This window comes from Herpailurus yagouaroundi, unplaced genomic scaffold (assembly GCF_014898765.1).
Source record: "Herpailurus yagouaroundi ecotype Mexico unplaced genomic scaffold, PumYag 141, whole genome shotgun sequence".
Lineage (NCBI taxonomy): Eukaryota > Metazoa > Chordata > Mammalia > Carnivora > Felidae > Herpailurus > Herpailurus yagouaroundi.
Genome location: NW_024412396.1, coordinates 32,086,104 through 32,108,809, shown reverse-complemented (window position 1 = coordinate 32,108,809; position 22,706 = coordinate 32,086,104). Strand labels below are relative to the sequence as shown.

Sequence of the window (22,706 nt, the reverse complement as noted above, 5' to 3'; positions counted from 1 at the left end):
TCCTTTCTTCTTCTCTGGGCAATCTGCTTATAACACACTGGGGAAAGGTGGACAGTGGAGGACAGAAGAGACAATTACAAAACTGTCCCAAATCATAAACAGGCAATGTTGTGAACTTCCTGCCATTTCAGATGCAAAAAGATGAATGCATACTTGCTTAGGATCCTGAGGGAGGGGACACAAATTAATGAGATTGGACTGAATCCTTAGTCTCTTGCAATTATTTTTTTAAACATTCAAATATACGAGGAGGTTGAAAAATAGTACAATTACAAATTTCTTTGGAGGAACTAAGCTCTGAAAGGAGAGGAGCAAGAGGTTGTAAGAAAGGCGGGATTTGTTTGCTTTTTTCAGATGGCAGGGACATAGCTATCCTTATAGACAACGGCAGAGGAAAAAGATTGAGAGAGAGATGATGGTGATGATGAGGATATATGGTATCTGGCCTTCAGATCAATTTTCCAGGCGTTTGCTGAAAGCAGCTAGGTAAGGTGTGGGGTAGTCCAAGTTCTCAGGCCAGTCATCACTGGCCATGAGCAACCTCTCCAGTTTATTTCTACATAATTTAGAAATACTATTTGGTGTGCATGGTGTGATGTGAAAAGGTTAGAAGGCACCACTTTAGATAATCCTCAAACTATAAAAACGAATTTCATCCATTCATTCATTTCATTACCTGAGCACAAATAAGTGCCAGGCACTTTCCCAGGACTGGGGAAAAGGCAAAGAACAGAAGAGAAGATTCCTGTCCTCATGGAGCTACTTTCTGGTGGAAGGAAGAGGTGTGACCAAGTATACATTGGAGTTTATAAACATCATAGACAAAAGTAGGTAGGTGGATAGGGAGGCAAGGGGGATACTGGAAGGTCAAGAAAGACCTGATGAAAAAGGTGACATTCAAACAGATTTCAAGATGAAGAAGCCAAGACACATCCAAGAGAAGAGAGTTTTAGGTAGAAGCATTACTGAAAAAGCAAGGAGGCCATAGTATGGCCTAACAGGCACTTTAATACTCGATGGATGGATGGATGGATGGATGGATGGATGGATGGATGGAAGGAAGGAAGGAAGGAAGGAAGGAAGGAAGGAAGGGAGGAAGGAAGGGAGGGAGGGAGGAAAAAAGAAAAAAGAAAAAAGAAAAAAGAAAAAAAGAAAAAAAACCCAAAATCAAAAAACCAAAACAAAAAAACCCTCAATGGCACAAGAGATCTTTCAGTGGTTATTTAGCATCTGTAGGGTCCAGTGCTTTCATAAAATTATTCAATGAATTAAAACTCTCTTTAACAAAAAATAATACATGCAAACTATGTAACATGTGTCTGACAAGACGGAAACCAAAACTTAGTTAAGAAAGTAACAGGAAGTGTAAAAGGAGAGCTCTCCCACCTGAAGCTGCAGTGGTGAGTTTGAGAGCTGTATTCTTGTGCCTCCTCCTTCCCATGCGCTGCCGGACACAGTTTACACTGCACACAGCCACAGAGAAGACCCAGAACTCCCCTCAGAGAAGGTGTATGAACAGTAACACCTATCTTTCCTGTCCAAAAGCTGCAGTTAATAACTGTATTCTAAATCATGTCGATCTGTAGGACTGAGATCTGTTACAGCGCAATGAAAATTGGAGCAAGTCTGAATAATAAGCATCCCTTTATTTGCTGACGCCATTACAAAAAACGGATTACATTAGCAACAAAAAAGTGTTTTCTTGAAGTCAGAGGCAGTTACTCCCCAAAATGTTAAGTAAAACAGTGTACAACATCAGTATTAAAATGTTAAATTTTATATTGTCTTTACCACTTTTGATCTTCTGAACAATTTTATTGAGCAAAATAAGATAAAAGATTACATGTTTATTTTATCTTCAGGAATGTAAAGGTCTAATTATTCAAACAGTTTTTATTATAAAACTAAACTCTGAAGGTGTCTACAGAGTTGGCTTTTTTTTTTCTCTCTTTAAATCAGTAGTCTAACAAGGATTAGAAAAGACAAAACTCTGTTCAGTGTTTCTGACAAAGTAGAAAGGGTGAAAACATAAATAAGGCTTTAATTTGGCAAAATATAATACAATGCCTTCTGTTATCCTTGAATGAACAGCTTCCCAGTTGCTTCACTCTGTAAAAGATCAGAAAGAAGAAATTCATTTTAAGACAAGAAACAAAAGGCAATCAGAAGACATTTTGTCAAACATCAAAAATATATACTCTATTTGATCTAGCCTGCTCTTTTGACCAGGATCAAAGCAACTATACTAATGGTAATCGAAAACAAGAAAAAAATCTCAGGATTCAGAAGCTTATGAGGTGGATTTAAAAATATATGAGTGAAAACCTCAGACCAAACTGAGAATAATGTAGGGATTTGAAAGTACTATTAGGAACAGATACGGTATGCTTTCACTCATATGTGGATCTTGAGAAACTTAACAGAAGACCATGGGGGAGGGGAAGGGCAAAAACAAAGTTACAAACAGGGAGAGAGGGAGGGAGGCAAACCATAAGAGACTCTTAAAATACAGAGAACAAACTGAAGGTTGACGGGGCGGGGGTGGGGGGAGTGGGTGACGGGCATTGAGGAGGGCACCTGTTGGGATGAGCATTGGGTAGTGTATGGAAGCCAATTTGACAATAAAGTATATTTTAAAAAAAGAAAGAAAGAAAGTACTATTAGGAAACTTTTAAAAGAACAACACCGGGAATCCATTTTTATTAGTTTTACTCAAGAAAATATAAAGCTAATAAGGTGAGGCGCACTGGAATTTACAACTCTCCCCCATGAATGAACAAAGTTTCAGGATGAGATTTTCTGAGGTCATGTGAAGCTTTCCAAGTCAGATAAAATGACTATAAGAAGTGAAACTTTAAAAGCCGTTACAGAGACTAAAAAGACTTATCCAAACACAACACATACAATTGTGACTGGTTTGCGAAAAACAGCTAAAAAGGTATCTGTGGTAAAATTGAAAAAATTTGAATATATGGTTTTAATACTGGATGATTTTATAGAACTACTGCTTTTTTGAGGGATTTTTTTGTTTCTTGGGTTTTTTTTTTTGTTTTTTTGGCTGTGATAATGATACTACTGTGGATTTATAAGAGAATGACTATGTTCTTCAGAGATACATATTGAAGTGCTTTGGGATAAAATGTCATGGTATCTGTAAGTTACTTTCAAATGGTTTGACATCAACAAAATACATGTATACACATAAAGAGATCAAGCAAGTGAAGGATGTATGAGTGTTGCACCATTCTTTCAGCTTTTCTTTTTAAGTTTATTTATATTGAGACAGCGAGCGTGAGCAGGGGACAAGCAGAGAGAGAGGGAGAGAGAGAATACCAAGCAGGCTCCACACTGTCAGCACAGAGCCCCAATGTGGGGCTCAAACTCACGAAGTGTAAGATCATGACCTGAGCCGAAATCAAGAGCCAGACGCTTAACTGAGTCACCCAAGCGCCCCTCAGCTTTTCTTTATGTGTGAACTTTTTCAAAATAAAAAGTTGAGGGGAAAAGAATTAGAAAGTTAAAAAGCAAAATTCTCACTGGTTATCATGTTCTCTAATTGAAAACAAGATTAGTAGGGGATCAGAAAGTCTACCTAGCCCACTGGTACAGGATACTATTAAGTGCTACGCAAACATATCACAGAAAATGAAAACCTGAGCACTGTGACAGCCAGTGTAACACGTAGAAATAAATGCCAGCTTTTATCTGGAACACTAGTCTTTATGCTTCAATACTGCTATAAAAGAACATCTTTCTTTCAGAAACAAGAGACAACTACATCATACAAAAAAATCTATTTGTCACACAAGAGTAGGGAATGAACATACATGCAAAACACATACACAAAACTTCCCCTCAATTTTTTCTGGATAACATCGAGAGCCTCTCCAATTCACTACTGACAAACCAAATACCAACTTTAGGAAAAAGTCAGAATTGACTACTCGAGCAAGAAGAGGCTGGCAACTAAGGATTAGCCAGATGAAGAGAAAAGAAAGCAGCAACAAAAGGGGTCAGAGCACAGAATGCGTGGATTAAAGGAGAAGAAAAGCACTGATTAAGAGCATAGGTGCTGGGCAGAGATCACCTCGACTCAAATCCCAGCTCACCCAGTTACCAGCTGCATGACCTTGGGCAAATTACAGGAACCTCTTTGGGTCCGTTGTAAAATGGTAATAATCAATAATGATAATGATAATAATAATACCACCTATCTACCGTCCTAGGTTGTTGTCAAGATTAAATGAATGACCACCTGTCAGAAGCTTGCTCATGCTTAGGAGCACACTCATAAAGTGACTGCTTTTAAAATTATCATCCTACCTCCCCAGGATTCCATACGCTGGTTCCAAGGTAACAGGACCTGAATGTTATGGTCTGAATGTTTGTGTCTCCCAAAATTTATATGTTGAGAGTCTAACTCCCAATGCAATGGCATTTGGAAGTGAGGCCTTTGGAAGACTCCACCATCATGAATGGGATTAGTGTCCTTCTAAAAGAGATCGAAGAGAGCTCTCTTGCCCCTTCTGCCATGCAAGGACACTGTGGGAAGATGACCGTCTTTAAACCAGGAAGGTCTCACCAGGCACAGAATCTACTGCAGCCTTGATCTTGGACTCTGCAGCCCCCAGAACCATCAAATATAAATGTTGTTTAAGCCACCCAGTCTATGGGATTTTTGTTACAGCAGCCCAGACTAAGACTCTGGAGTAATAAAATCTTCTGATATGGTCAGATACACACTTTGAATACTGAGAAGCTAGGCAAATATGAAACATAAAGAAAAATAGATATCTGAAAGATAGGTAACAAAAAAAAAAGGTATACTATAAAGTACTAGTGTTGCCAGTTCAAAGCTGAAAAAAATGACCTCAACTCATGAAAAAGGGAAGGAATGATAATCTTCTCTTTTGGGGAGGGAGAGAGGGAGGAGGGATAGGAGATGGATAGGAAGACTTCCAAAAGAGAAGAGAAGGCTTAAGGGTTTACAAATTATGTCTGTAAGATCAATATACCTACCCCTACATGCTAAGTAACATATATTAGGATTTAGAAAACTAAATTACTACATATCATCACCTCTCTTTTTTGTCTTTCAAACACTGTCTTTGCCTTATCAAAACTGTACAGCATTATTCTGAACAATTCATATGTACTTGTGGTACATACTAAAAAGAAGTAATTTTCCTGACATCAGATATTAATCTATTATCTACATTTTGATGATTAAGCAAATTAAACTTCCAATTTAATCATCAGGTAGTAGTTTGGATTTTTTTCTCATCATAAGTACTAGTTTTAAGAGAGTTCAACGAGAGGGAGGAAACACTGAGCAAAAATGATGGCTAAAGTTAAAACACTGAGGGTAACATAAGCATTTAAAAAAATTTTTTTTAATGTTCATTTATTTTGAGGGAGAGAGAGACAGAATGTGAGCGGCGGAGGATCAGAGAAAGAGGGAGACAGAATCTGAAGCAGGCTCCAGGCTCTGAGCTGTCAGCACAGAGCCTGACAGGGAGGGGCTTGAACTCACGAACCGTGAGATCATAACCTGAAGTCGGACGCTCAACCGACTGAGCGAACCAGGCACCCCTGGTAACATAAACATTTAAAGGGCACAAAGAAGAGCTGTGGGAACCAATGGTTGTGTAGGGAAGTGTTATCACTGTCAATGCCGGGTAGAACCTATAGATGACAGAGTTCTCAAGTGCCTGGTGGACGGTGATCTTCATACAATCCATCCTATCCTTCACAACGCACTGCTGATGCTCAACCACCCTTTCACTTGTCAAACCCGGACTTCTGTTCATTAGCTGATAAGAGTTAGCACTCAGGGGAGCTACCTGCCAAACAATAGCTCAGTTTTAGTTGTACTGCCAGGATATATATATTTTAAAAGTTACTACAATTTCATACCTCAGAGAAAACAAATCTGAAAAATAAAAGTGTTATACTACCATTAATCAGTATTTAGTCTCAAACTTAATATGATAAAGACCAATGTAGAAACAGGTTCACAAGACTTAATATGAGCAAACCATGTGTTTGGGAAGAAAAAGAAATATTAAAGAACACCTCTGAGATGACGGAGAGATGCCACTGACAAGGTTGAAAGACAAGGATAGTAAGTATTCTTGGAATTTTTTAGGCTCTCAAAAATGAAGCCCTTTCCCTATCACACAAAGGCCTATGGACTGACTCTAGCATATTTAGCATATTTCATAACTATTTTCAGTTCTTTATACTGAAAACTATTATACTTTCTTATACTTTCAGTATTAAAAGAAAGTCCTGTATCAGATCTAGCAATTAGGAAATCACTAATGACCCCAGCAAAAAAGTTTTCACTGGAATGGTATTCTAGACTAGAGGAAGCTGTTAACAACAAGTAGAGAAGTGCATAGTGTGAGAATAGTTTAAGAATATCTGTTAAACAAACAAACAAACAAAATTAAGGTGGTATCCTGAAGGAAGTACGAGGTTAAAATAAGACATCAGAACAGGTTTTTAAGACTGCAGAAGGAACATGTGCAGTAAAGAGAGTAAGGCTGAAAACATGAGAGAAAGAGTTTCCCAATGAAACAGGAAGCAGGTTATTTTCCAATTTGGAGAAGGGAGGTAATGTGGCAGAAGTTTATATGCTATGGAGAGATCAGTTTACCAAGGATAAAAGATTAAGGAGTAATTATTTTTGCTGGCAGGTTAAAATAATGAGCTGGGTTTATCTACAAAGTCTTTTAGAGGTAACTGACCTGAAATAGCATTTTAAAGGAGATTTTATACCAAGACAGGTCAGAAGTCAATCATTCTATAAAAGTGAAATACATAGACTGCTGCCCCTGTAATCAAAATGGTGACCCGTTCAACTTTTCCAGGACACCTAACCTATCCTGAGGGCAATAAAATTTCATAACATGGTTAGGTTAATGATAGGTTTATCTATCTTCAATTCAGACTCTCACTTCAGGAGTTACAAACTGGGATTTCTTGGGGTGCCTGGGTGGCTCAGTCAGTTAAAATTCCAACTTCAGCCCAGGTCATGATCTCACAGTTCGTGGGTTTGAGCCCTGCATCGGGCTCTATGAGGATGCCTCAGAGCCTGGAGCCTGCTTTGGATTCTGTGTCTCCCTCTCTCTGCCCCTCCTCCACTCACTCACTCACTCTCAAAAAATGAATAAACATTAAAAAAAGGGGAATTTCTTTACCCTATAAGCACACATAAGTAAAACTCAGTTTCCAGTTTAAAGAAATTGTGATAATCTGATTTTCAATTCAGCATCTTACCTCAGTAAAAACATTAGTCACTTTATTTTACCAAGTCATTAAAAAAAATCACATAGATTCTGTACCAGAACGAAGATGAGGATAAACTAAAGAAACAGGTGCACACATTATGCAATGAACAAAACCTAGGTAAACAAGTTACAAGAGAGTCTGTTTTATAAGAAGGTCAAAGGTGGCAAAAATAAAAGGATTTTCCCCCTCCAAGCCACAAGACCAAAATATGTAAGAGATGGTAATAAAGCTCCAAGAAACCTAAAGCTATCATCTGGAGGTACAGAGAGTGAGAAAGGGGGAATATTTCCATTAGGGCAACAAGAGCTTCCGTGCTCACGGCAAGCATACGCTACAGACACACTCACATACACAGTGTCAATAACCCACAGACAATGACACTTCAGTTATCCTTACCTAATGCCTAGTAGTGTTCTTTCTCCTTTGTGAGCTGTTGGTTTACTGCCTCAAGCAGCTGCTGTAACTGTGTTACAGTCTGATTTAGACTTACAGACATCGTCTCCTTCTCAGAAGACTCCTAAAGAGAAGGGGAAAGTGATGAGAAACTCCAGAATAAGGAAAAGGCATTTGCAACCAAAATAGAAAATATTTTATTGTTGTTTTAAATACAAACATGAAAAATACTGAAAATCACATGAGAATAAATAATAACAAAAACCACATAAAGAAATATAGTGTGTGCAAGGGACTTGGGTGGCTCAGTCAGTTAAGTATCCGACGGGCTCAGGTCATGATCTCACGGTTTATGAGATTGAGCCCTACGTTGGGCTCTGTGCTGACAGCTCAGAGCCTGGAGTCTGCTTCAGAATCTGTGTCTTCCTCTCTCTCTCTTTTATGTTCTGTCCCTCCCCCACTCACGCTCTGTCTCTCTCTCTCTCTTAAAAATAAACAAACATTAAAAAAGAAATATTGTTTGCTACCTAGGGGTGCAAATAAGGTTACACCAAAGAAAGCTAGGTTACAAATGTTACTAGGTCAACAAAGGCAACAATCTAGACCCTGAATATCAGTTATAAATCCATTTCTCTTTTCAGAAAAAAATTCGCCGGACACCAAAGGAAAGCACATTCATAACAGTAAAAGTTAAGTTCACGTATACTGAGCTAGGCACTAGTGTAAATGTTACAGACTATTCTAAGTGTTTTATATAGGAACTCATTTATTCCCTTAAACAATTCTACAAGATTGGTACTATTATCACTGCCTTTCACAGATGGGGCAACTAAAGCACAGAGAGGCTAAGGAAAGTTGTCCAAAGCTACTAAGCAGCAGGGTCAGGATTCAAGCCCAGGCGGCAGTCTACCAAAGTCCACACTCTTAAGCAGTATACCATAATACTTGCAACACAAACATTAAAATGAATACAACACCTTATTAAGCTAAAGTGAAAACATACTTAATAAAAACACTGCACTTCAGAGATAAAATATATCATAGAAAAGATGGCTTTCGGTAAGAATTCAACGTAACTGATGGACATACGTTACAAAGACATTTTTTTTTTTTAATTTTTTTTTTCAACGTTTATTTATTTTTGGGACAGAGAGAGACAGAGCATGAACGGGGGAGGGGCAGAGAGAGAGGGAGACACAGAATCGGAAACAGGCTCCAGGCTCTGAGCCATCAGCCCAGAGCCTGACGCGGGGCTCGAACTCACGGACCGCAAGATCATGACCTGGCTGAAGTCGGACGCTTAACCGACTGCGCCACCCAGGCGCCCCAACAAAGACATTTTTTAAGTCAGAGATGGTTCTTGCACACTTTTTATTCTTCACGTGATTTACAAGGTAATTAGCCTAGAGATGTGCAGTTAAAGAAAACGCATACCGTGTCTGGGGAAACATCACTATTCTCAATAACAGTAGTGTCTCCAGCAGCTTTTACTATTTTTGACTGGATAAGATCGAGTGACTGTTGAGCCTGTAAGGAAAACAATATGGTAGCCTCGAAATACTACAATTGATAAACATATGAGAAAAAAAATGAGCGATTTTCTTACATATTCTGTACAAGATTAAATAAAGCTCATGTCAAAATACAGGTACAGCCAATCTATTGTTTTTCTCTCCAAAATGAAAACAGCTTCCTCCCTGACCAGATTATAAAAACACATGCTCACTGCTTATTGTTTGAAAAGTTCAAACGATACAGAAAATGTATAAAGAAATTTAAAAAAGAAATAACCACAGTTGATATTTAGGTTATTATTAGTCTAGATAAGGCATCGGCCAATTCTGGACACAGCCTGTTTTTGTATAGCTCACAAACTAAGAGTGGTTTTTACATTTTTAAAGCATTGTGTTAAGCACACCAGCAAAAATGAATATGTGAGAGAAACCATACATGCCCCACAAATCCTAAAAAAGTCAGTGGGTTTGCCCAGACTCTCTTGTCCAGATCCCTCTTGTATACATCTTGCAACAGTAGAAAATATGGGCAGAAACTTTCATATAAATGGGATTTTAACATACATGCTGTTTTATACTTGTTTGTTTCACAAAGTATTTTTGTTAACTTTTTATATCAATAAATATTTATGTGCATTTCCAATCAAATGTTGCACAGTATTTCTGTTTTAAGTAACACGGCACATCCTTATCTTCCAGCACCTGTTTAATATCCTTAGTATCTGAGAAACCAAACTGCTAGGCTAAAAGCGCACGTTGTATATTTTGATCAAGGTCAAAAATTAAAAGCACATATCAAAGTAAATCAGATTGCTCATCCTTGACAATGTATCACGTATCTAAGTTTGAGCTCTGATACAAAACATCCTGAGTTCACATTTTATGTTCTGATAACACTAACACCAAAGTAACTTAAAGCTATTCTGAATTCCTAGATTGTGTTTTCCATCATGCTAAATGTACTCTATAGATTCCTAGGCTTCTAGATAACAATTATAAGCTATACCATACAGAACAAATAAAAATATTTCTCTCAACTTTTAAAAAAGTGACATATTTGTTTTGCTAATGACTCCCACAAACACAGACTCTAAAGCAGCTGATATAAGCATATGTAAGCTGCATTACTAAAAATATCTAATAACAATTACAAATAACTTGTTAACCTAATGTAAAAAGAAATGTAATCTTAAAAACTGCCCATTTATATGAGACAAAGAAAGTGTACTTCTACAAAGAAACAAAAGGCACAAATTTCTGAAACATCTTTTAGATCTATAAAAATCTAAAGAAACATACTTTGTAAGCAACTACATAAGCAAATCTCAACAAAACAATAAATGGATATAACCAAATTTTTAAGAGTACCTTCACTCAAATTTAAAACTTAATCTATACTTTATAAAGCAAGTACTTATATATATATATGTGTTGAAATAATGAAGCAAATTAAGAATGGAAAAACAAGCGAAAATTTTTGTTCCAAAAATGTGACTGTAAAACAGCTTCAATTTATAAACACATTAATATGCAAAAAAAAAAAAAAAAATCTACAATTAGCAGTGTGTTTGCTTAAGATTCAAAGCACAACACAGTATGATGATATGGCATCTTCAGGACAAGCCGCATCTTACCTTATGCAAGTCGCCAGCTACCTTCTGTCTTTCACTTTGTTCAGTTCTAAGCTTTGTGAGTGTTTCATTTAACTGTGTCTTTAACTGTAAAAATAAAGGAACACCACAGTTAACTTAATCTGCATCCTTCTTTGATTGTGCTGAGACCTCTAGAAGAATGAAAGAGAAAGAATGGAATCGCTAACAGTTATTATGCACAGTGGATTAGCCAATATGCTGCACCAGATGTATAGAAAAGCTAAGCGGTGGAGGTTCCCATCTGTAAAGCTAAATATAAGAAAAGCTATAGAAACAAACTAGAGTTTAGAATAGAAAACTGCAAATGTAAAAACAAAACCATCACATTCCAGTAAAGGGCCTTTAAAAAGTGTCACTAATCACTATTCATTAAGTACTTCGTTCATATTTAAATTATTCCCAATTAAAAGGCAAGTAGTCAGAAATTTTACTCATTAGTTTTTTAAGGCTTTCTTGACCTCTCCAGTTAAGAGTCAACTGTGTAATATTTTAAAGGACATCGAACAGAAGATTACAAATACAGTAAAACGAAAACTTAAAAATTTAGAAGTTGATAATCCTTTAAACCATCACTGAAGAGATCAGTCAGTGCAAGACCACAATGGCCTAATTATACAAGAGATATCTTAAGATATGTCTCAACAACCACTTTGTCAAAATAGTTGTAAAGTTCCATAAACTCTAGTGTCAGTATATAATGCCTTTTCTCATGATAAATGTTCCAATTAAATATGAATAAGGGAAAGGGATTATACTGACAAAAAAATGACTTTCTTATTAAAGTCATCAGGCAGGTTAACTGACCTTGCCTCGCACCCATTGGCCTAAATTTCCAAACAGTTCCTCAAGACCCATAAAGGGGAAATAGAAGATCCTAACCTTCAAACTGGAGAGAAAATTAGTGAGGGACTTTTCATGTGGAAATTTGATTTTGGGAACTCTATTTAAATACCCAAATGCTTCAGTTTTTGCTCCTTTACCTAACTCTAATTTAGTACATCAGAGAGATTATTCCAAACACACAAAATATGTACAGGAAAACAAAATTATTTTATCTTAAAATGTGGCAACAGTTATCCTGAGCAAACAAAAAGAAGACTCAAATGAAGATTCAAGGCAAAAATAAGAAACAAATACCATTTAAAATGGTCTCTTAATGGAAGTAGGGAAAAACTACAAAGAGAACATCAGGCCAAATGAAGACTAAACTATAATCCTATGGGCTCGATACTACCGTTGGAGTCAGCTACCAAGGACCAAAGTTAAAAGTAAAATCTTGGGGTGCCTGGGTGGCTCAGTTGGTTGAGCTTCCAACTTCAGTTCCCGTCATGATCTCACAGTTCGTGAGTTCAAGTCCCACATTGGGCTTTCTGCTGTCAGGGCAAGGCCTGCTTCAGATCCTCTGTCTTCCTCTTTCTCTGCCCCTCCCCTGCTCACTCTCTCTCCCTCTCTCTCTCAAAAATAAACTTAAAAATAAAATTTTTAAAAAGTAAGATCTCTAACAATAGTAGTTAAACATTTTTTAACAACACATTGTAGGGTAGGGCTTATGGCTTATAGCTGTGACATAATCTCGGTCCCAATCTGTGCAATATAATAGCATATGTGCAATATAATAGCATATATATAAAACTAGTCACACACTGCGGTGGAAATGACTTAATTAAAGTAAAATGAAGATAAGTAAAAACCAAAATTTTATTTCAAAACTAAAGGGGAGGGGAGGGGAAGGCTCAAATGTGTACATTTCAAAGAGGCCTACTTTGAAAACTCATTCCCATAAATCACTGCCATAACACAGAAAACCAGCCAAATGAGTGAGTTAAGAAGTTTTCTTTGATATACACAGCAGTATAAGAAAGTTCCAAACTGTGCAGGATTAATTTGGGCTAAGAGGAACTTACAATCTTATAATCTTCCTAGAGTTTATCTAAGTACTTTAAATCTAGTCATGTGCTATAACAATTTTTAAGTCACAGAAAGACATGATTGTTTGAAACATACAACAACTTATTTATCTAACAACTAAGCTTGTCATAATCAGTGTAAATTTCCAGAAAATTTAAGAGTGGGAATACAGGGTACTCTATGTTTTATAAGGCATTTAGCTAAACTTAGTTATCTTTAAGTTTATAGATTAGAATTACTATGCTCTAAATGTTATAATAATGATAAAGATTTTTCACAAGCTTTTTGTTATCTATAATCTATAGAAAGACCAGTTAAAATATGGAATGAATTATCGTCCTTGAATGAAGAAGACGTATCTTCAACCTTCAATAATCTCCTTCCAGGTTAGAAAATAAGAGGTCCAGTTAAGCATGGTAACTGAGAAAACAATCTTCACAATTCAGCCAATATTTATTTAGCTGTCTGATTCACTTCTTTATTCACTGAAAATAATGCTGTCCAAGAAACAGGTTTTATAAAACACAGAAATTTTTTCTGGAGAAGAGTTGCAAGCCCAACATGCTATTGTTAGGAGCTAAGAAAGGAGGGGTCATCTTAGGAGTAAAGAAAAGAAAGATCATCTTAGGAAGTCATCAGAATATGAAGATTATCTTAAACTTACAAAAATGCCAAGCTAAAGAGGTTAGCAAGGAGAAGAAGTCTGGATGGCTTCTCCACATGTCAACACAAGTGTTTTCAGAGCCTACTTGATACCCAGCGGAGAACAAGCTTCTTACCAAATTTAGCTCTTCATTCTGTCTTACTGCTTCAGAATATGAATCATCAAGTTTTTTCTGCAATTCAGTCAACAGATCTTTCAGCTGCAATGAAGTTTAGAGTTTAAGATTGATCTCCTTATGATATCCCATGTTTTGTATGCTACTCGGAAGCTCCGCCACAAACAACTTCTACGGAAATACTATCACTGTTAATAAACTTCATTTAAATTGAGAAGCAAGGTAGAAAAAGTTCTATTGTAAGTACCTCTCTGACTTCCGTAACATAGGTAGATCGCTCAAGTTCTGCCTTCTCTAGTTCCATTTCCAAATGCTCTCGCTCTCTTCTCAGCTGGCAAAGCAACAAAGAAGGGAAAGTTAACATATTTAAGATCTCCTTTCACGATGCTCCCCCATAATGAAAAGTTATAACACAAACATAACACTTTATCATCTCAAACACTACCCACGATATTCTTAAAAGCATAACAACTGCATCATTAGATAACAGAAATCTTAAAACATAGATCTTAAGACAACCCTTAATACTAAAAATGAGTCCACAAGTTACAAGTGATGAAATAACATACATTTTCAATATCTTTACTTTCTCTTCTTAATCGCTCTAGCTCTTGTTCTGAAGATGTGAATGACAACTGCATCTGAAATGCGAAACAATCATATGACCACGTAAACCTTGTAGAAGTTTAAGCAGACACTTCAGAGGTTCTGAAATGTATCTCATTTAAAACCATACTGAATTTTAAAAGACCTTAAATATGAGAGTATGACATTTGATTTAACCAGTAGTCAAAACCCACCCCATTTGCATGATATTATATTAAGGCCTAGCTAAAAGTGCTGAATTTTTTTAAAACAATCAATAACTGGCTGTATTTAATCCCCAAATGCATTAACACAGAATACCATTGGCAACCCTAGATTTTGCACAGGTTGGCATTGGAAAACAAGTGATTATTACATATTTTTATTGAAGTATAATTGACATACAATATCCTGTTAGTTTCAGGTGTACATTATAGTGATTCGATTACTTTCATACATTACCAAATGGCCCCCAAAGTCTAGTTACTATCTGTCACCATACAAAGATGACTACCACAGAGATGACACCCTTTACCACAGCCAAATAAATGGGAGAAAAATTACAGTAACATTCAGATCACATGAAAAGAAGAAGTTTTTCTTGAATACTGTATCATGGATCACATATCAATGCTGTAAATTTTTTTTTTAATTTTTTTTTTAAACATTTATTTTTGAGACAGAGAGAGAGAGAGAGAGAGAGAGAGAGAGAGCGAGCGAGCATGAATGGAGGAGGGTCAGAGAGAGGGAGACACAGAATCTGAAACAGGCTCCAGGCTCTGAGCTGTCAGCACAGAGCCCAATGCAGGCCTTGAACTCACGGACCGCGAGATCATCACCTGAGCCAAAGTCAGCCGCTTAACCAACTGAGCCACCCAGGAGCCCCAATGTAAAGCTTATTTTGAACCCCAAATTCTTTGCCTTACGTTCAAAGCACTTTACATCCTCTATCACTACTGTCTGGTCGTACACTAAACAAGTGATTCTCAAACTTGGGTGGGCATTAGAATCCATTGTGGGGGTGTCTGAAACACAGACTGCTGTCCCCACAGTTTCATATTCAGAAAACCTCAGGTGGGGCCAAGAAAAAGCATTTCTAACCAGTTTCCACATTACACTGATGCTACTGATCCAGGGCCCACATTCTTCAGAACTACTGCACTATGCTTTTCTTTTGTAAATACCTGTTTAATAGTCTTCTGTGATTCATCGACCTTAACTTTCCATTTGTTTTCTTCTTGCTCCACACTTCTCTGTAGCTTCTGTAAAATTCCTTCCTATGGACAAAAGAATGGTTGTTTTGAAAAATTCATGTTCTAATGACAAGATCAGTATTTAAGACTCTAAGGAATAAGTTAATAATTTAAAAATAAAACTAAAATGTAGACTAAAAATCATTTCCTACTGTTTCTGCAAGGACGGATTTATATTTTTCACACTCGAGCTGTAACAATGTGTGCATTTCATCAGCTTCTTTCAACTTGTGCTCTAGAACCTACAGAGAATAAAATAAAGAAAAGTTCTCTAGTTTTACCAGGAAACTGTGTACTTCAAATTTGTTGCAGTATTTAATGGTATATTTTGACAAATGATTTCTGACTGCTTTGTAGTGAAACAATACATTTCAACCTTCTTAAGTAAAAATAAAGTTCAATGACCTTTTTGGTCACTCAGTCTTCGCTAATAAAACTCCCTGAGTCTGATTATTATAAAATATATTACACAATTTTATAATAAATAGACTTATCGCTCTTTAGCAGGATGGTAAAATCAAAGCAGACCCACAAGTGAAGTCAAGTCACAATACCTATGCTACACACACATGGAAAAGAGGATTTTATTCATGCCACTTGAGATACAAAATATCTTCCAAACATTAGCAAAGATAAAGACACATCTAGATTCTGAACACTCTTAATGATGTATTTGGGGATACTTTAGCAAACCAGTCAGTTTCTACCTACCTACCTCAACTGATCTTTACTTTTTAAACAGACTAAAAACAGAGTAAGAGATAGTTAAATATACAGTTTTAGAAGTGATTACAATACGGAGTTAAAAAAACAGCAAACATTAGCTTTGTATATGTACCAAATGCAATGAAGACTTGTGGCATTTCTACCAAAATTTATACAAAATGAAATCACTTTCTTACACTTTCTCAAAAGGTCATTATTCTACTCATAATATATACTTTATTGTTCCACGCTCATAAAGGTAAATTCAGATTTACTTCATTTTTCCATGTCGGTTAAAACAGAGATACTTCATTTCTTGAACTAACCTTAACTTCCTCTGAACTTGAAGTTTCAGCCACACATTCTTTTGCCTTCTTTTCAAATCCATGCAGCCATTCACGATAATTCTGTAAAAAAGAAAAGTCAAAATAAGCAATTTCCAAAAATACCTAAATGAAATAGGGACAAAATTTTAAATAACCAAACTAGAGGACAATGAAAGAAACCCCCTCTCTGGAAATTTCAAAGAAAAATAAACTGCTGTGTAAATTGTACCTAATCCAGATTTGAAAATAAACACTAAAAATATACCTAGGTACTACCATCAAAATCAAATCTTATTTACTTTGACCAAGGTTATCGGCAACTGAATTCAGGACTTAGATAGAGATCTAGGCTCACTTAATTCCAGCCTCTACCACTTAAATAGTGCCAGGACAAACAGATTCAATCTTTAAAACAGAGAAAGAATTTTCAAAACTTTTTTCAGATAAACCAGTTCTCAAAAACTAAGTATTCCGAGTTCTCAAACTGAAAGTTCAAAGGAAAATACTCAATTCAGAGGATTTCAAACTCCATGAAGATGCTCCAGAGATTCTGAACATACCTCAAATATGTATTATGAAGTGTTTTTAAAATCATAGTGAGAAGTGATAAGAATACACATTTACTTGTTTAAAAATAACAAAAACTCTATTTGTGCTAATAGGTTAAATGGATGCAAACCCAGGCATATATTTTGGCTTTAGTAATTATTCTAAATTTTAGAACAAATTGTGTTACATTTTTAATGCTTCTTATCCAAATTTTAAACTCTGGTAAAGAGTATTTGTTAACAAATACCTAAAAAGAAGAAGAAGAGGAAATTTGATTTAAAGTCCTTGGTTCAATTTACTCCAAGAAAAAAGAACACACATGAAATTTCTATTAACTACTCTAATATCAAGCATTACTTATGTGCTGAATCAGGATTCTCTATACTCTATCAAATAAGAATTAAAAAAAAACAATAAAACCGGATGCTGAGATCACCCCCACAATACAATACCCCACAGTATAAATTAGTCAAGTCTCTATTAAAAAAAAAGAAAAACACTCTCATGTTATAAATTTGATCCAAGAATAAATGTACTATTAAAATCTTACTTAGCTTCAAATACCAGGATTCAATAAAAGTCAGCTGAAAAGCTAATTTAGTTGCTTAATGTTTGTAAACATTCCTCTAGGTTATATAGTTTAGATCTCTCCTATAAGGATTTGCTTAGCACAAAAGCAAAAGAAAACAGTAAAAGGATTATACTTCGGGTATACAAGTCCTTTTATACCTGACTATATTGGCTTAAGATTAAATTTAAAGCTGCTTTATTATCTTAAGTTAAATAAATTATCCTATCCTTCATACCTTTAAAAACCTAAAACACTACACTCTAAGAGGTATAGTTAATATATTCCTCAAATATAGACTACATGCAGAAATATTCAACTTTTAACAAGTGGATGAACAAAAGCCAAATATCATCATCCAAGTCTAACGGCGATTTATAAACATTTATAGTGTCAAAAACATTTGGCTATTGAGGGTGGGTAATACCGTTGGTAAGAATAAATCTGTTACATAAAAAAGGATTTTTAATGCTGGTGATCTTACACAACCTTTCAAGAATAGATATTACAAGGGGTGCCTGGGTGGCTCAGTCGGTTAAGTGTCTGACTTTGGCTTAGGTCATCATCTCGCAGTTTGTGGTATCAAGTCCCACGTCGGGCTCTGTGCTGACAACTCAGAGCCTGGAGCCTGCTTCAGATTCTATGTCTGTCTCTGTCTCTGTCTCTGTCTCTCTCTCTCTGCCCTTTCCCTGCTCACACTCTGTCTCTTTCTCTACCTCTCAAAAATAAACATTAAAAAATTTTAAATTATAAAAATAGATATTATAAATCATTAACTCTCTTGTTTCATAAAAATACTGTCAAAGAAATCAATCCCCAAATGTTATTTCCATTAAGTAATAAAATTAAAGTGGGAATAAAGAATTAAAAACACATTATGGCCACAAAAGAAAAAATATAAAATAGATGAATAACAACCCCTTCTTCTAGGTTCAAAGTTAAGACCAGCACTAGAACTGACAATGTGTCCATTTGCCTATCCAGTGCAAGTTATCTCATCAGTTAAACCCACAGTGGTAGAGATCTACTAAACTGATCAAACCTGAATGTATCCTCAACAGTTACAAAGGAAACAAAAGAATTGTTGCTTCTCGTACAAGTTCAACTTAGACTGTATGTAGATATAATCTGAGAACAAGAGCTAAAGTCAAACTACACATAGAACAGGCCGTTAAGTTTATTTATACCACACTTAGTGCCCACAGAAAGAGCCAAGAGTTCCTTGGAGAAACAGTTGATTCCAAGTTTGAGGTAGAAAATGTTGACATAGCACTGCTATGTCAAAAGGATTGGATAGCCAGCCTAAATAAGTTCCAAAGGGCCAAAGAAAGACAAGCAGACATTTATAGACCTCATGACAGAAGTGCACAACACTGCCCATGAAATATTGCCCTACTCCATCCTACGTCCAAAGTATTGAATCTGAATCTAATCAGGCCTCTATGGACCAGCAATTTATGAGATATACAAAGGACAGAGAACACACTGACACTACAAGGGTGGAGTCAGCTAAATCCAGACTAGGAAACTTCATATGAAACCATTAGGTTTAAAAAAAGACAGAGAGAGAAGGGGTGTTGCTGACATTTAGGAGGGGATCCATGGAATTAAAAAAAAAAAAAAAAAAAAAATCTAAGAGACATCTTAAACCAATTACATATTGACCTTACTTAAGATCCTGATTAAAACAAACTAAAGTAAGTGGTGGGGCGCCTGGGTGGCTCAGTTGGTTTAGTGTCCGACTTCAGCTCAGGTCATGATCTCATGGTTCGTGAGTTTAAGCCCTGCGGTGGGCTCTGTGCTGACAGCTCAGAGTCTGAAGCCTGCTTCGGTTCTGTGTCTCCCTCTTTCTCTGTCCCTCCTCAGCTCATGCTTGGTCTGTCTCTCTCTCTCAACAATAAATAAACATTAAAAAAAAAAAAAAAACACTAAAGTAAGTGGTTATTTCATTAAAATTAAAAATTTATATAACAAATGGAGAAATGTATTGACAAAATGTATGAAATTAAAGATTTTTTTCATGTAATTTTTTTAAAGGAATCCTTATCTTTTAGAAATACATACTAAAATAGCTATTGATGAAATGCTCTGATGTTTGATTTCTTTCAAAATAATCTAGAAAGTACAGGAAAGGAGGTAAAACAAGACTGTGTATTGATGTATGGAAGGGGGTACATCAGGCTCATTATGCTATTCTCCTTTTGAGTGTGTATACAATTTTCCATTAAAATTTTTAAAAAAAGACCTACAACACCATTTTACAAAACTACGTGCACACTCACTTTCTCTGCCTCAAATATTCACTGTAATAATTCTGTGAATCAAAGCAACTTTTCTCATTTAACCTCAAGTAAAGCAAGCTGTTCTGTACTACCTTCAAGCCTTTTGCTTAAAAAAGTTAACAGATGTTGAGTTTTGAAAAGAAAAAAAAGCCTCAAAGTATTAAACACATTTAATTAGAAAATAAAGTGCTCCTAAAACTAAGAAGCAATCATTTAAAATTAAGGTCTATTTTGAAAAAAGCCATTAAAAACATTACTGATGGGGCGCCCGGGTGGCGCAGTCGGTTAAGCATCCGACTTCAGCCAGGTCACGATCTCGCGGTCTGTGAGTTCGAGCCCCGCGTCAGGCTCTGGGCTGATGGCTCAGAGCCTGGAGCCTGTTTCCGATTCTGTGTCTCCCTCTCTCTCTGCCCCTCCCCCGTTCATGCTCTGTCTCTCTCTGTCCGCAAAATAAATAAACGTTGAAAAAAAAAAAAATTAAAAACATTACTGATTTAGTAAACATTAAGAAATTTTTCTTTCCCAAATATGCTTATGATCTTCTAAATAATATATTACGTAAATTTTGTAGCATACAACAAAAGTATCAGTTGTATAAAGAGAAATGAGTTTTGAACCAAGTTATTTATCTTACCTACTCAAAAGCACCCTAAGTTAAAAATGGAAAAGATTAAGGAATAGATGTACTTGTGAACCAAGTGCAGAATGCTCATTACAACTTCCTTGAATAATGATAAAGATGACATGTGCAAAGAAATAAAAATCAATCTTACCAAATTAGGAGGAACAGACACCTTTGGAAATAATTTTTTGAGAACTTCTTTAGCTTCTAATTCAACAGCTTCCACATGTTGTTGTCTTTCCTAAAGCAGAAGATGAACCAAATCAAACTTACAAGATTATAGAATTAAAAAAAAAAAAAAATGTTACAGTCTTTTAAGTTCTAAGGGAGAAAAAAGTCACAGTATTTTAAAAATTCATCTTAATACTGGTAAAAGTTAAAATTTCTCTTTTTAAAATATTAAAATGCTTCTGTAAGAAAAAATCTGCAAAATCTCTAAAGCATCCTAAATAACCATGTCTTATATTAATCAAGCCAAGGCAATATCTGATAATTCCCTTGCCATTAGAAATCAAGTGATTTACCCCTCAATTCAAAAAATAGAAACAAAAATAAGAAAACAAAAAATACACTTCCTATAGCTAAAACTTTAAACTACATGTTATAAAAAACAACAAAAAAAACACTTCCTATAGCTAAAATTTAAACTATATGCAAAAAATATGCATCTGAGCAACACTGAGGCTTATGGTCTAGCAAATCTCTCTACAAAAAAAAATGCACTACTGATGGACTATAATGATGGGATTAAAATGGCAAATCTCACATTTCCAGCTTCAAGGTCAAGTGAAGTTACTTATGCTAAACAAAGAAAAAAAAGGCTGTCAAAATTTGATGGGTGGTACATATGGGAAAAAGAGGAAAGAGGAAAAACTCATGGCAATTAATTCACTAATACCAAGCATCAAGAAAACTAATTCTGACACTTGTAGCGACTCTGTCAGCTGTAAATTTAAAGGTATTACAAATGCATGTCTAAATTTGGTGATTTTAAAACCAAGTACAATGGGTATCAATTATTAACTCAAAACCATGGTTTGTCAAAATTAGGGTAACAACTTGATCACAAGCAAAATAAAACTCTAATAATCAAACTACCTCTACCAGATTTTTTAAAAAATGACATCTATAAAAATGCACACCTAAACCAAGCCAAGAAAAAACATTTATGAAGCTGAGGTGACAAGAAGGCAAGCAAGCTAACAACATCTCAACCCTATCTTTCCAACATCATCTAAATGCGACCTTTGAAATCCAGTACTGATTTAAGAGGCATACGCACCAATTTAGAAAATCTAACATGAAAATCTAAAATTACACAATAAAAACTAGAGATTAATCATATTCTCTGCAGACACAAAAAAAACTTTACTCAAGATTAGTGGCAGGGCTTTACTAGATGTTTTAATGGAGTATTTTCAATGATTCGATAAAGTTCACTATTTTTCAGAAATACACCCATCTAACTGCATAAGATACATTCATTCAAAGAAAATTAACCGCTGATTCAGAATTAATTCACAATTAAGAGGTCATTTTTATCATCTGACCACAGAAGTGGTAGAACGATCACCGAAGAAAAATAGGAAAAGAGGCACTTTTTAGAAAGCTTTCCAAGGTAAAAAGAATCTAAGTAAAAGAAACAAGTGTCAAACTTATAACAAGAGGCAAAAAAAATGAGAAGTTACTTTTGATTTGTACTAATTTTGCTAAAAAGTTTTCATTTGATACAGTAGTTTGGTTGTGGATAGCAATCTCCATTCTACTTTAATGCCTAGAAAAGATCTTATGTTGAAAATTGCTATCTTTATCTAAATGTAATATATACGAAGTATCTTTCATGTGAACTTATCATTGATAGTAGCTCCTCAAGAATACTTACTAATTTAAAGATAAACCTGAAAAAGTAGTATACCATCCTCTCCTACATTTTAGGTAAGATTATTACTTATTTGTATCATCTAAAACACTAAAGGAATTCTTGTACATACTTCTTTCTCTTCCAACCTAACTTGTGGTTCTGAGTCAATCAACATCACTTTACACCTAGGCTACCTGAAAAACAGTCTAAATTCCATTAAAATAGAGGAAGACTGCAATTTCTATTCTCTGTAGAACATTGGCTATGTAAGAAAACATCATGCACTTGGTGATAAGTTTGAAACAAGGGTAAAGTTTTATACTCCTCACCGATCACAGGATGAAACATGGATAAATTCTAGTTCTCTTTTGTAAACAATATACAAGAATGCCTATGACAGTGGCCCATAATTT

General features: G+C 35.5%; 1 protein-coding gene across 7 annotated transcripts in view; it reads right to left on the bottom strand.

The window, feature by feature from the left end:
* Positions 1–1,625: 1,625 nt before the first annotated feature.
* KTN1 (kinectin 1) overlaps positions 1,626–22,706 on the bottom strand; it is a 109,360-nt gene continuing 88,279 nt past the window's right edge. For 4 of the 7 annotated variants that reach the window (XM_040477223.1, XM_040477227.1, XM_040477225.1 and 1 more), the window contains 11 exons: positions 20,584–20,673; positions 16,412–16,492; positions 15,533–15,622; positions 15,312–15,404; positions 14,112–14,183; positions 13,790–13,873; positions 13,543–13,626; positions 10,838–10,921; positions 9,124–9,216; positions 7,693–7,813; positions 1,626–2,109 (listed from right to left, as the gene is read on the bottom strand). In XM_040477223.1, the coding sequence (XP_040333157.1) occupies positions 7,700–7,813; positions 9,124–9,216; positions 10,838–10,921; positions 13,543–13,626; positions 13,790–13,873; positions 14,112–14,183; positions 15,312–15,404; positions 15,533–15,622; positions 16,412–16,492; positions 20,584–20,673 (885 nt within the window). In that variant the 3' untranslated portion in view covers positions 1,626–2,109; positions 7,693–7,699. The remainder of the gene's footprint in view (positions 2,110–7,692; positions 7,814–9,123; positions 9,217–10,837; positions 10,922–13,542; positions 13,627–13,789; positions 13,874–14,111; positions 14,184–15,311; positions 15,405–15,532; positions 15,623–16,411; positions 16,493–20,583; positions 20,674–22,706) is intronic. The other 3 variants (XM_040477226.1, XM_040477229.1, XM_040477228.1) reach the window with 1 other exon arrangement.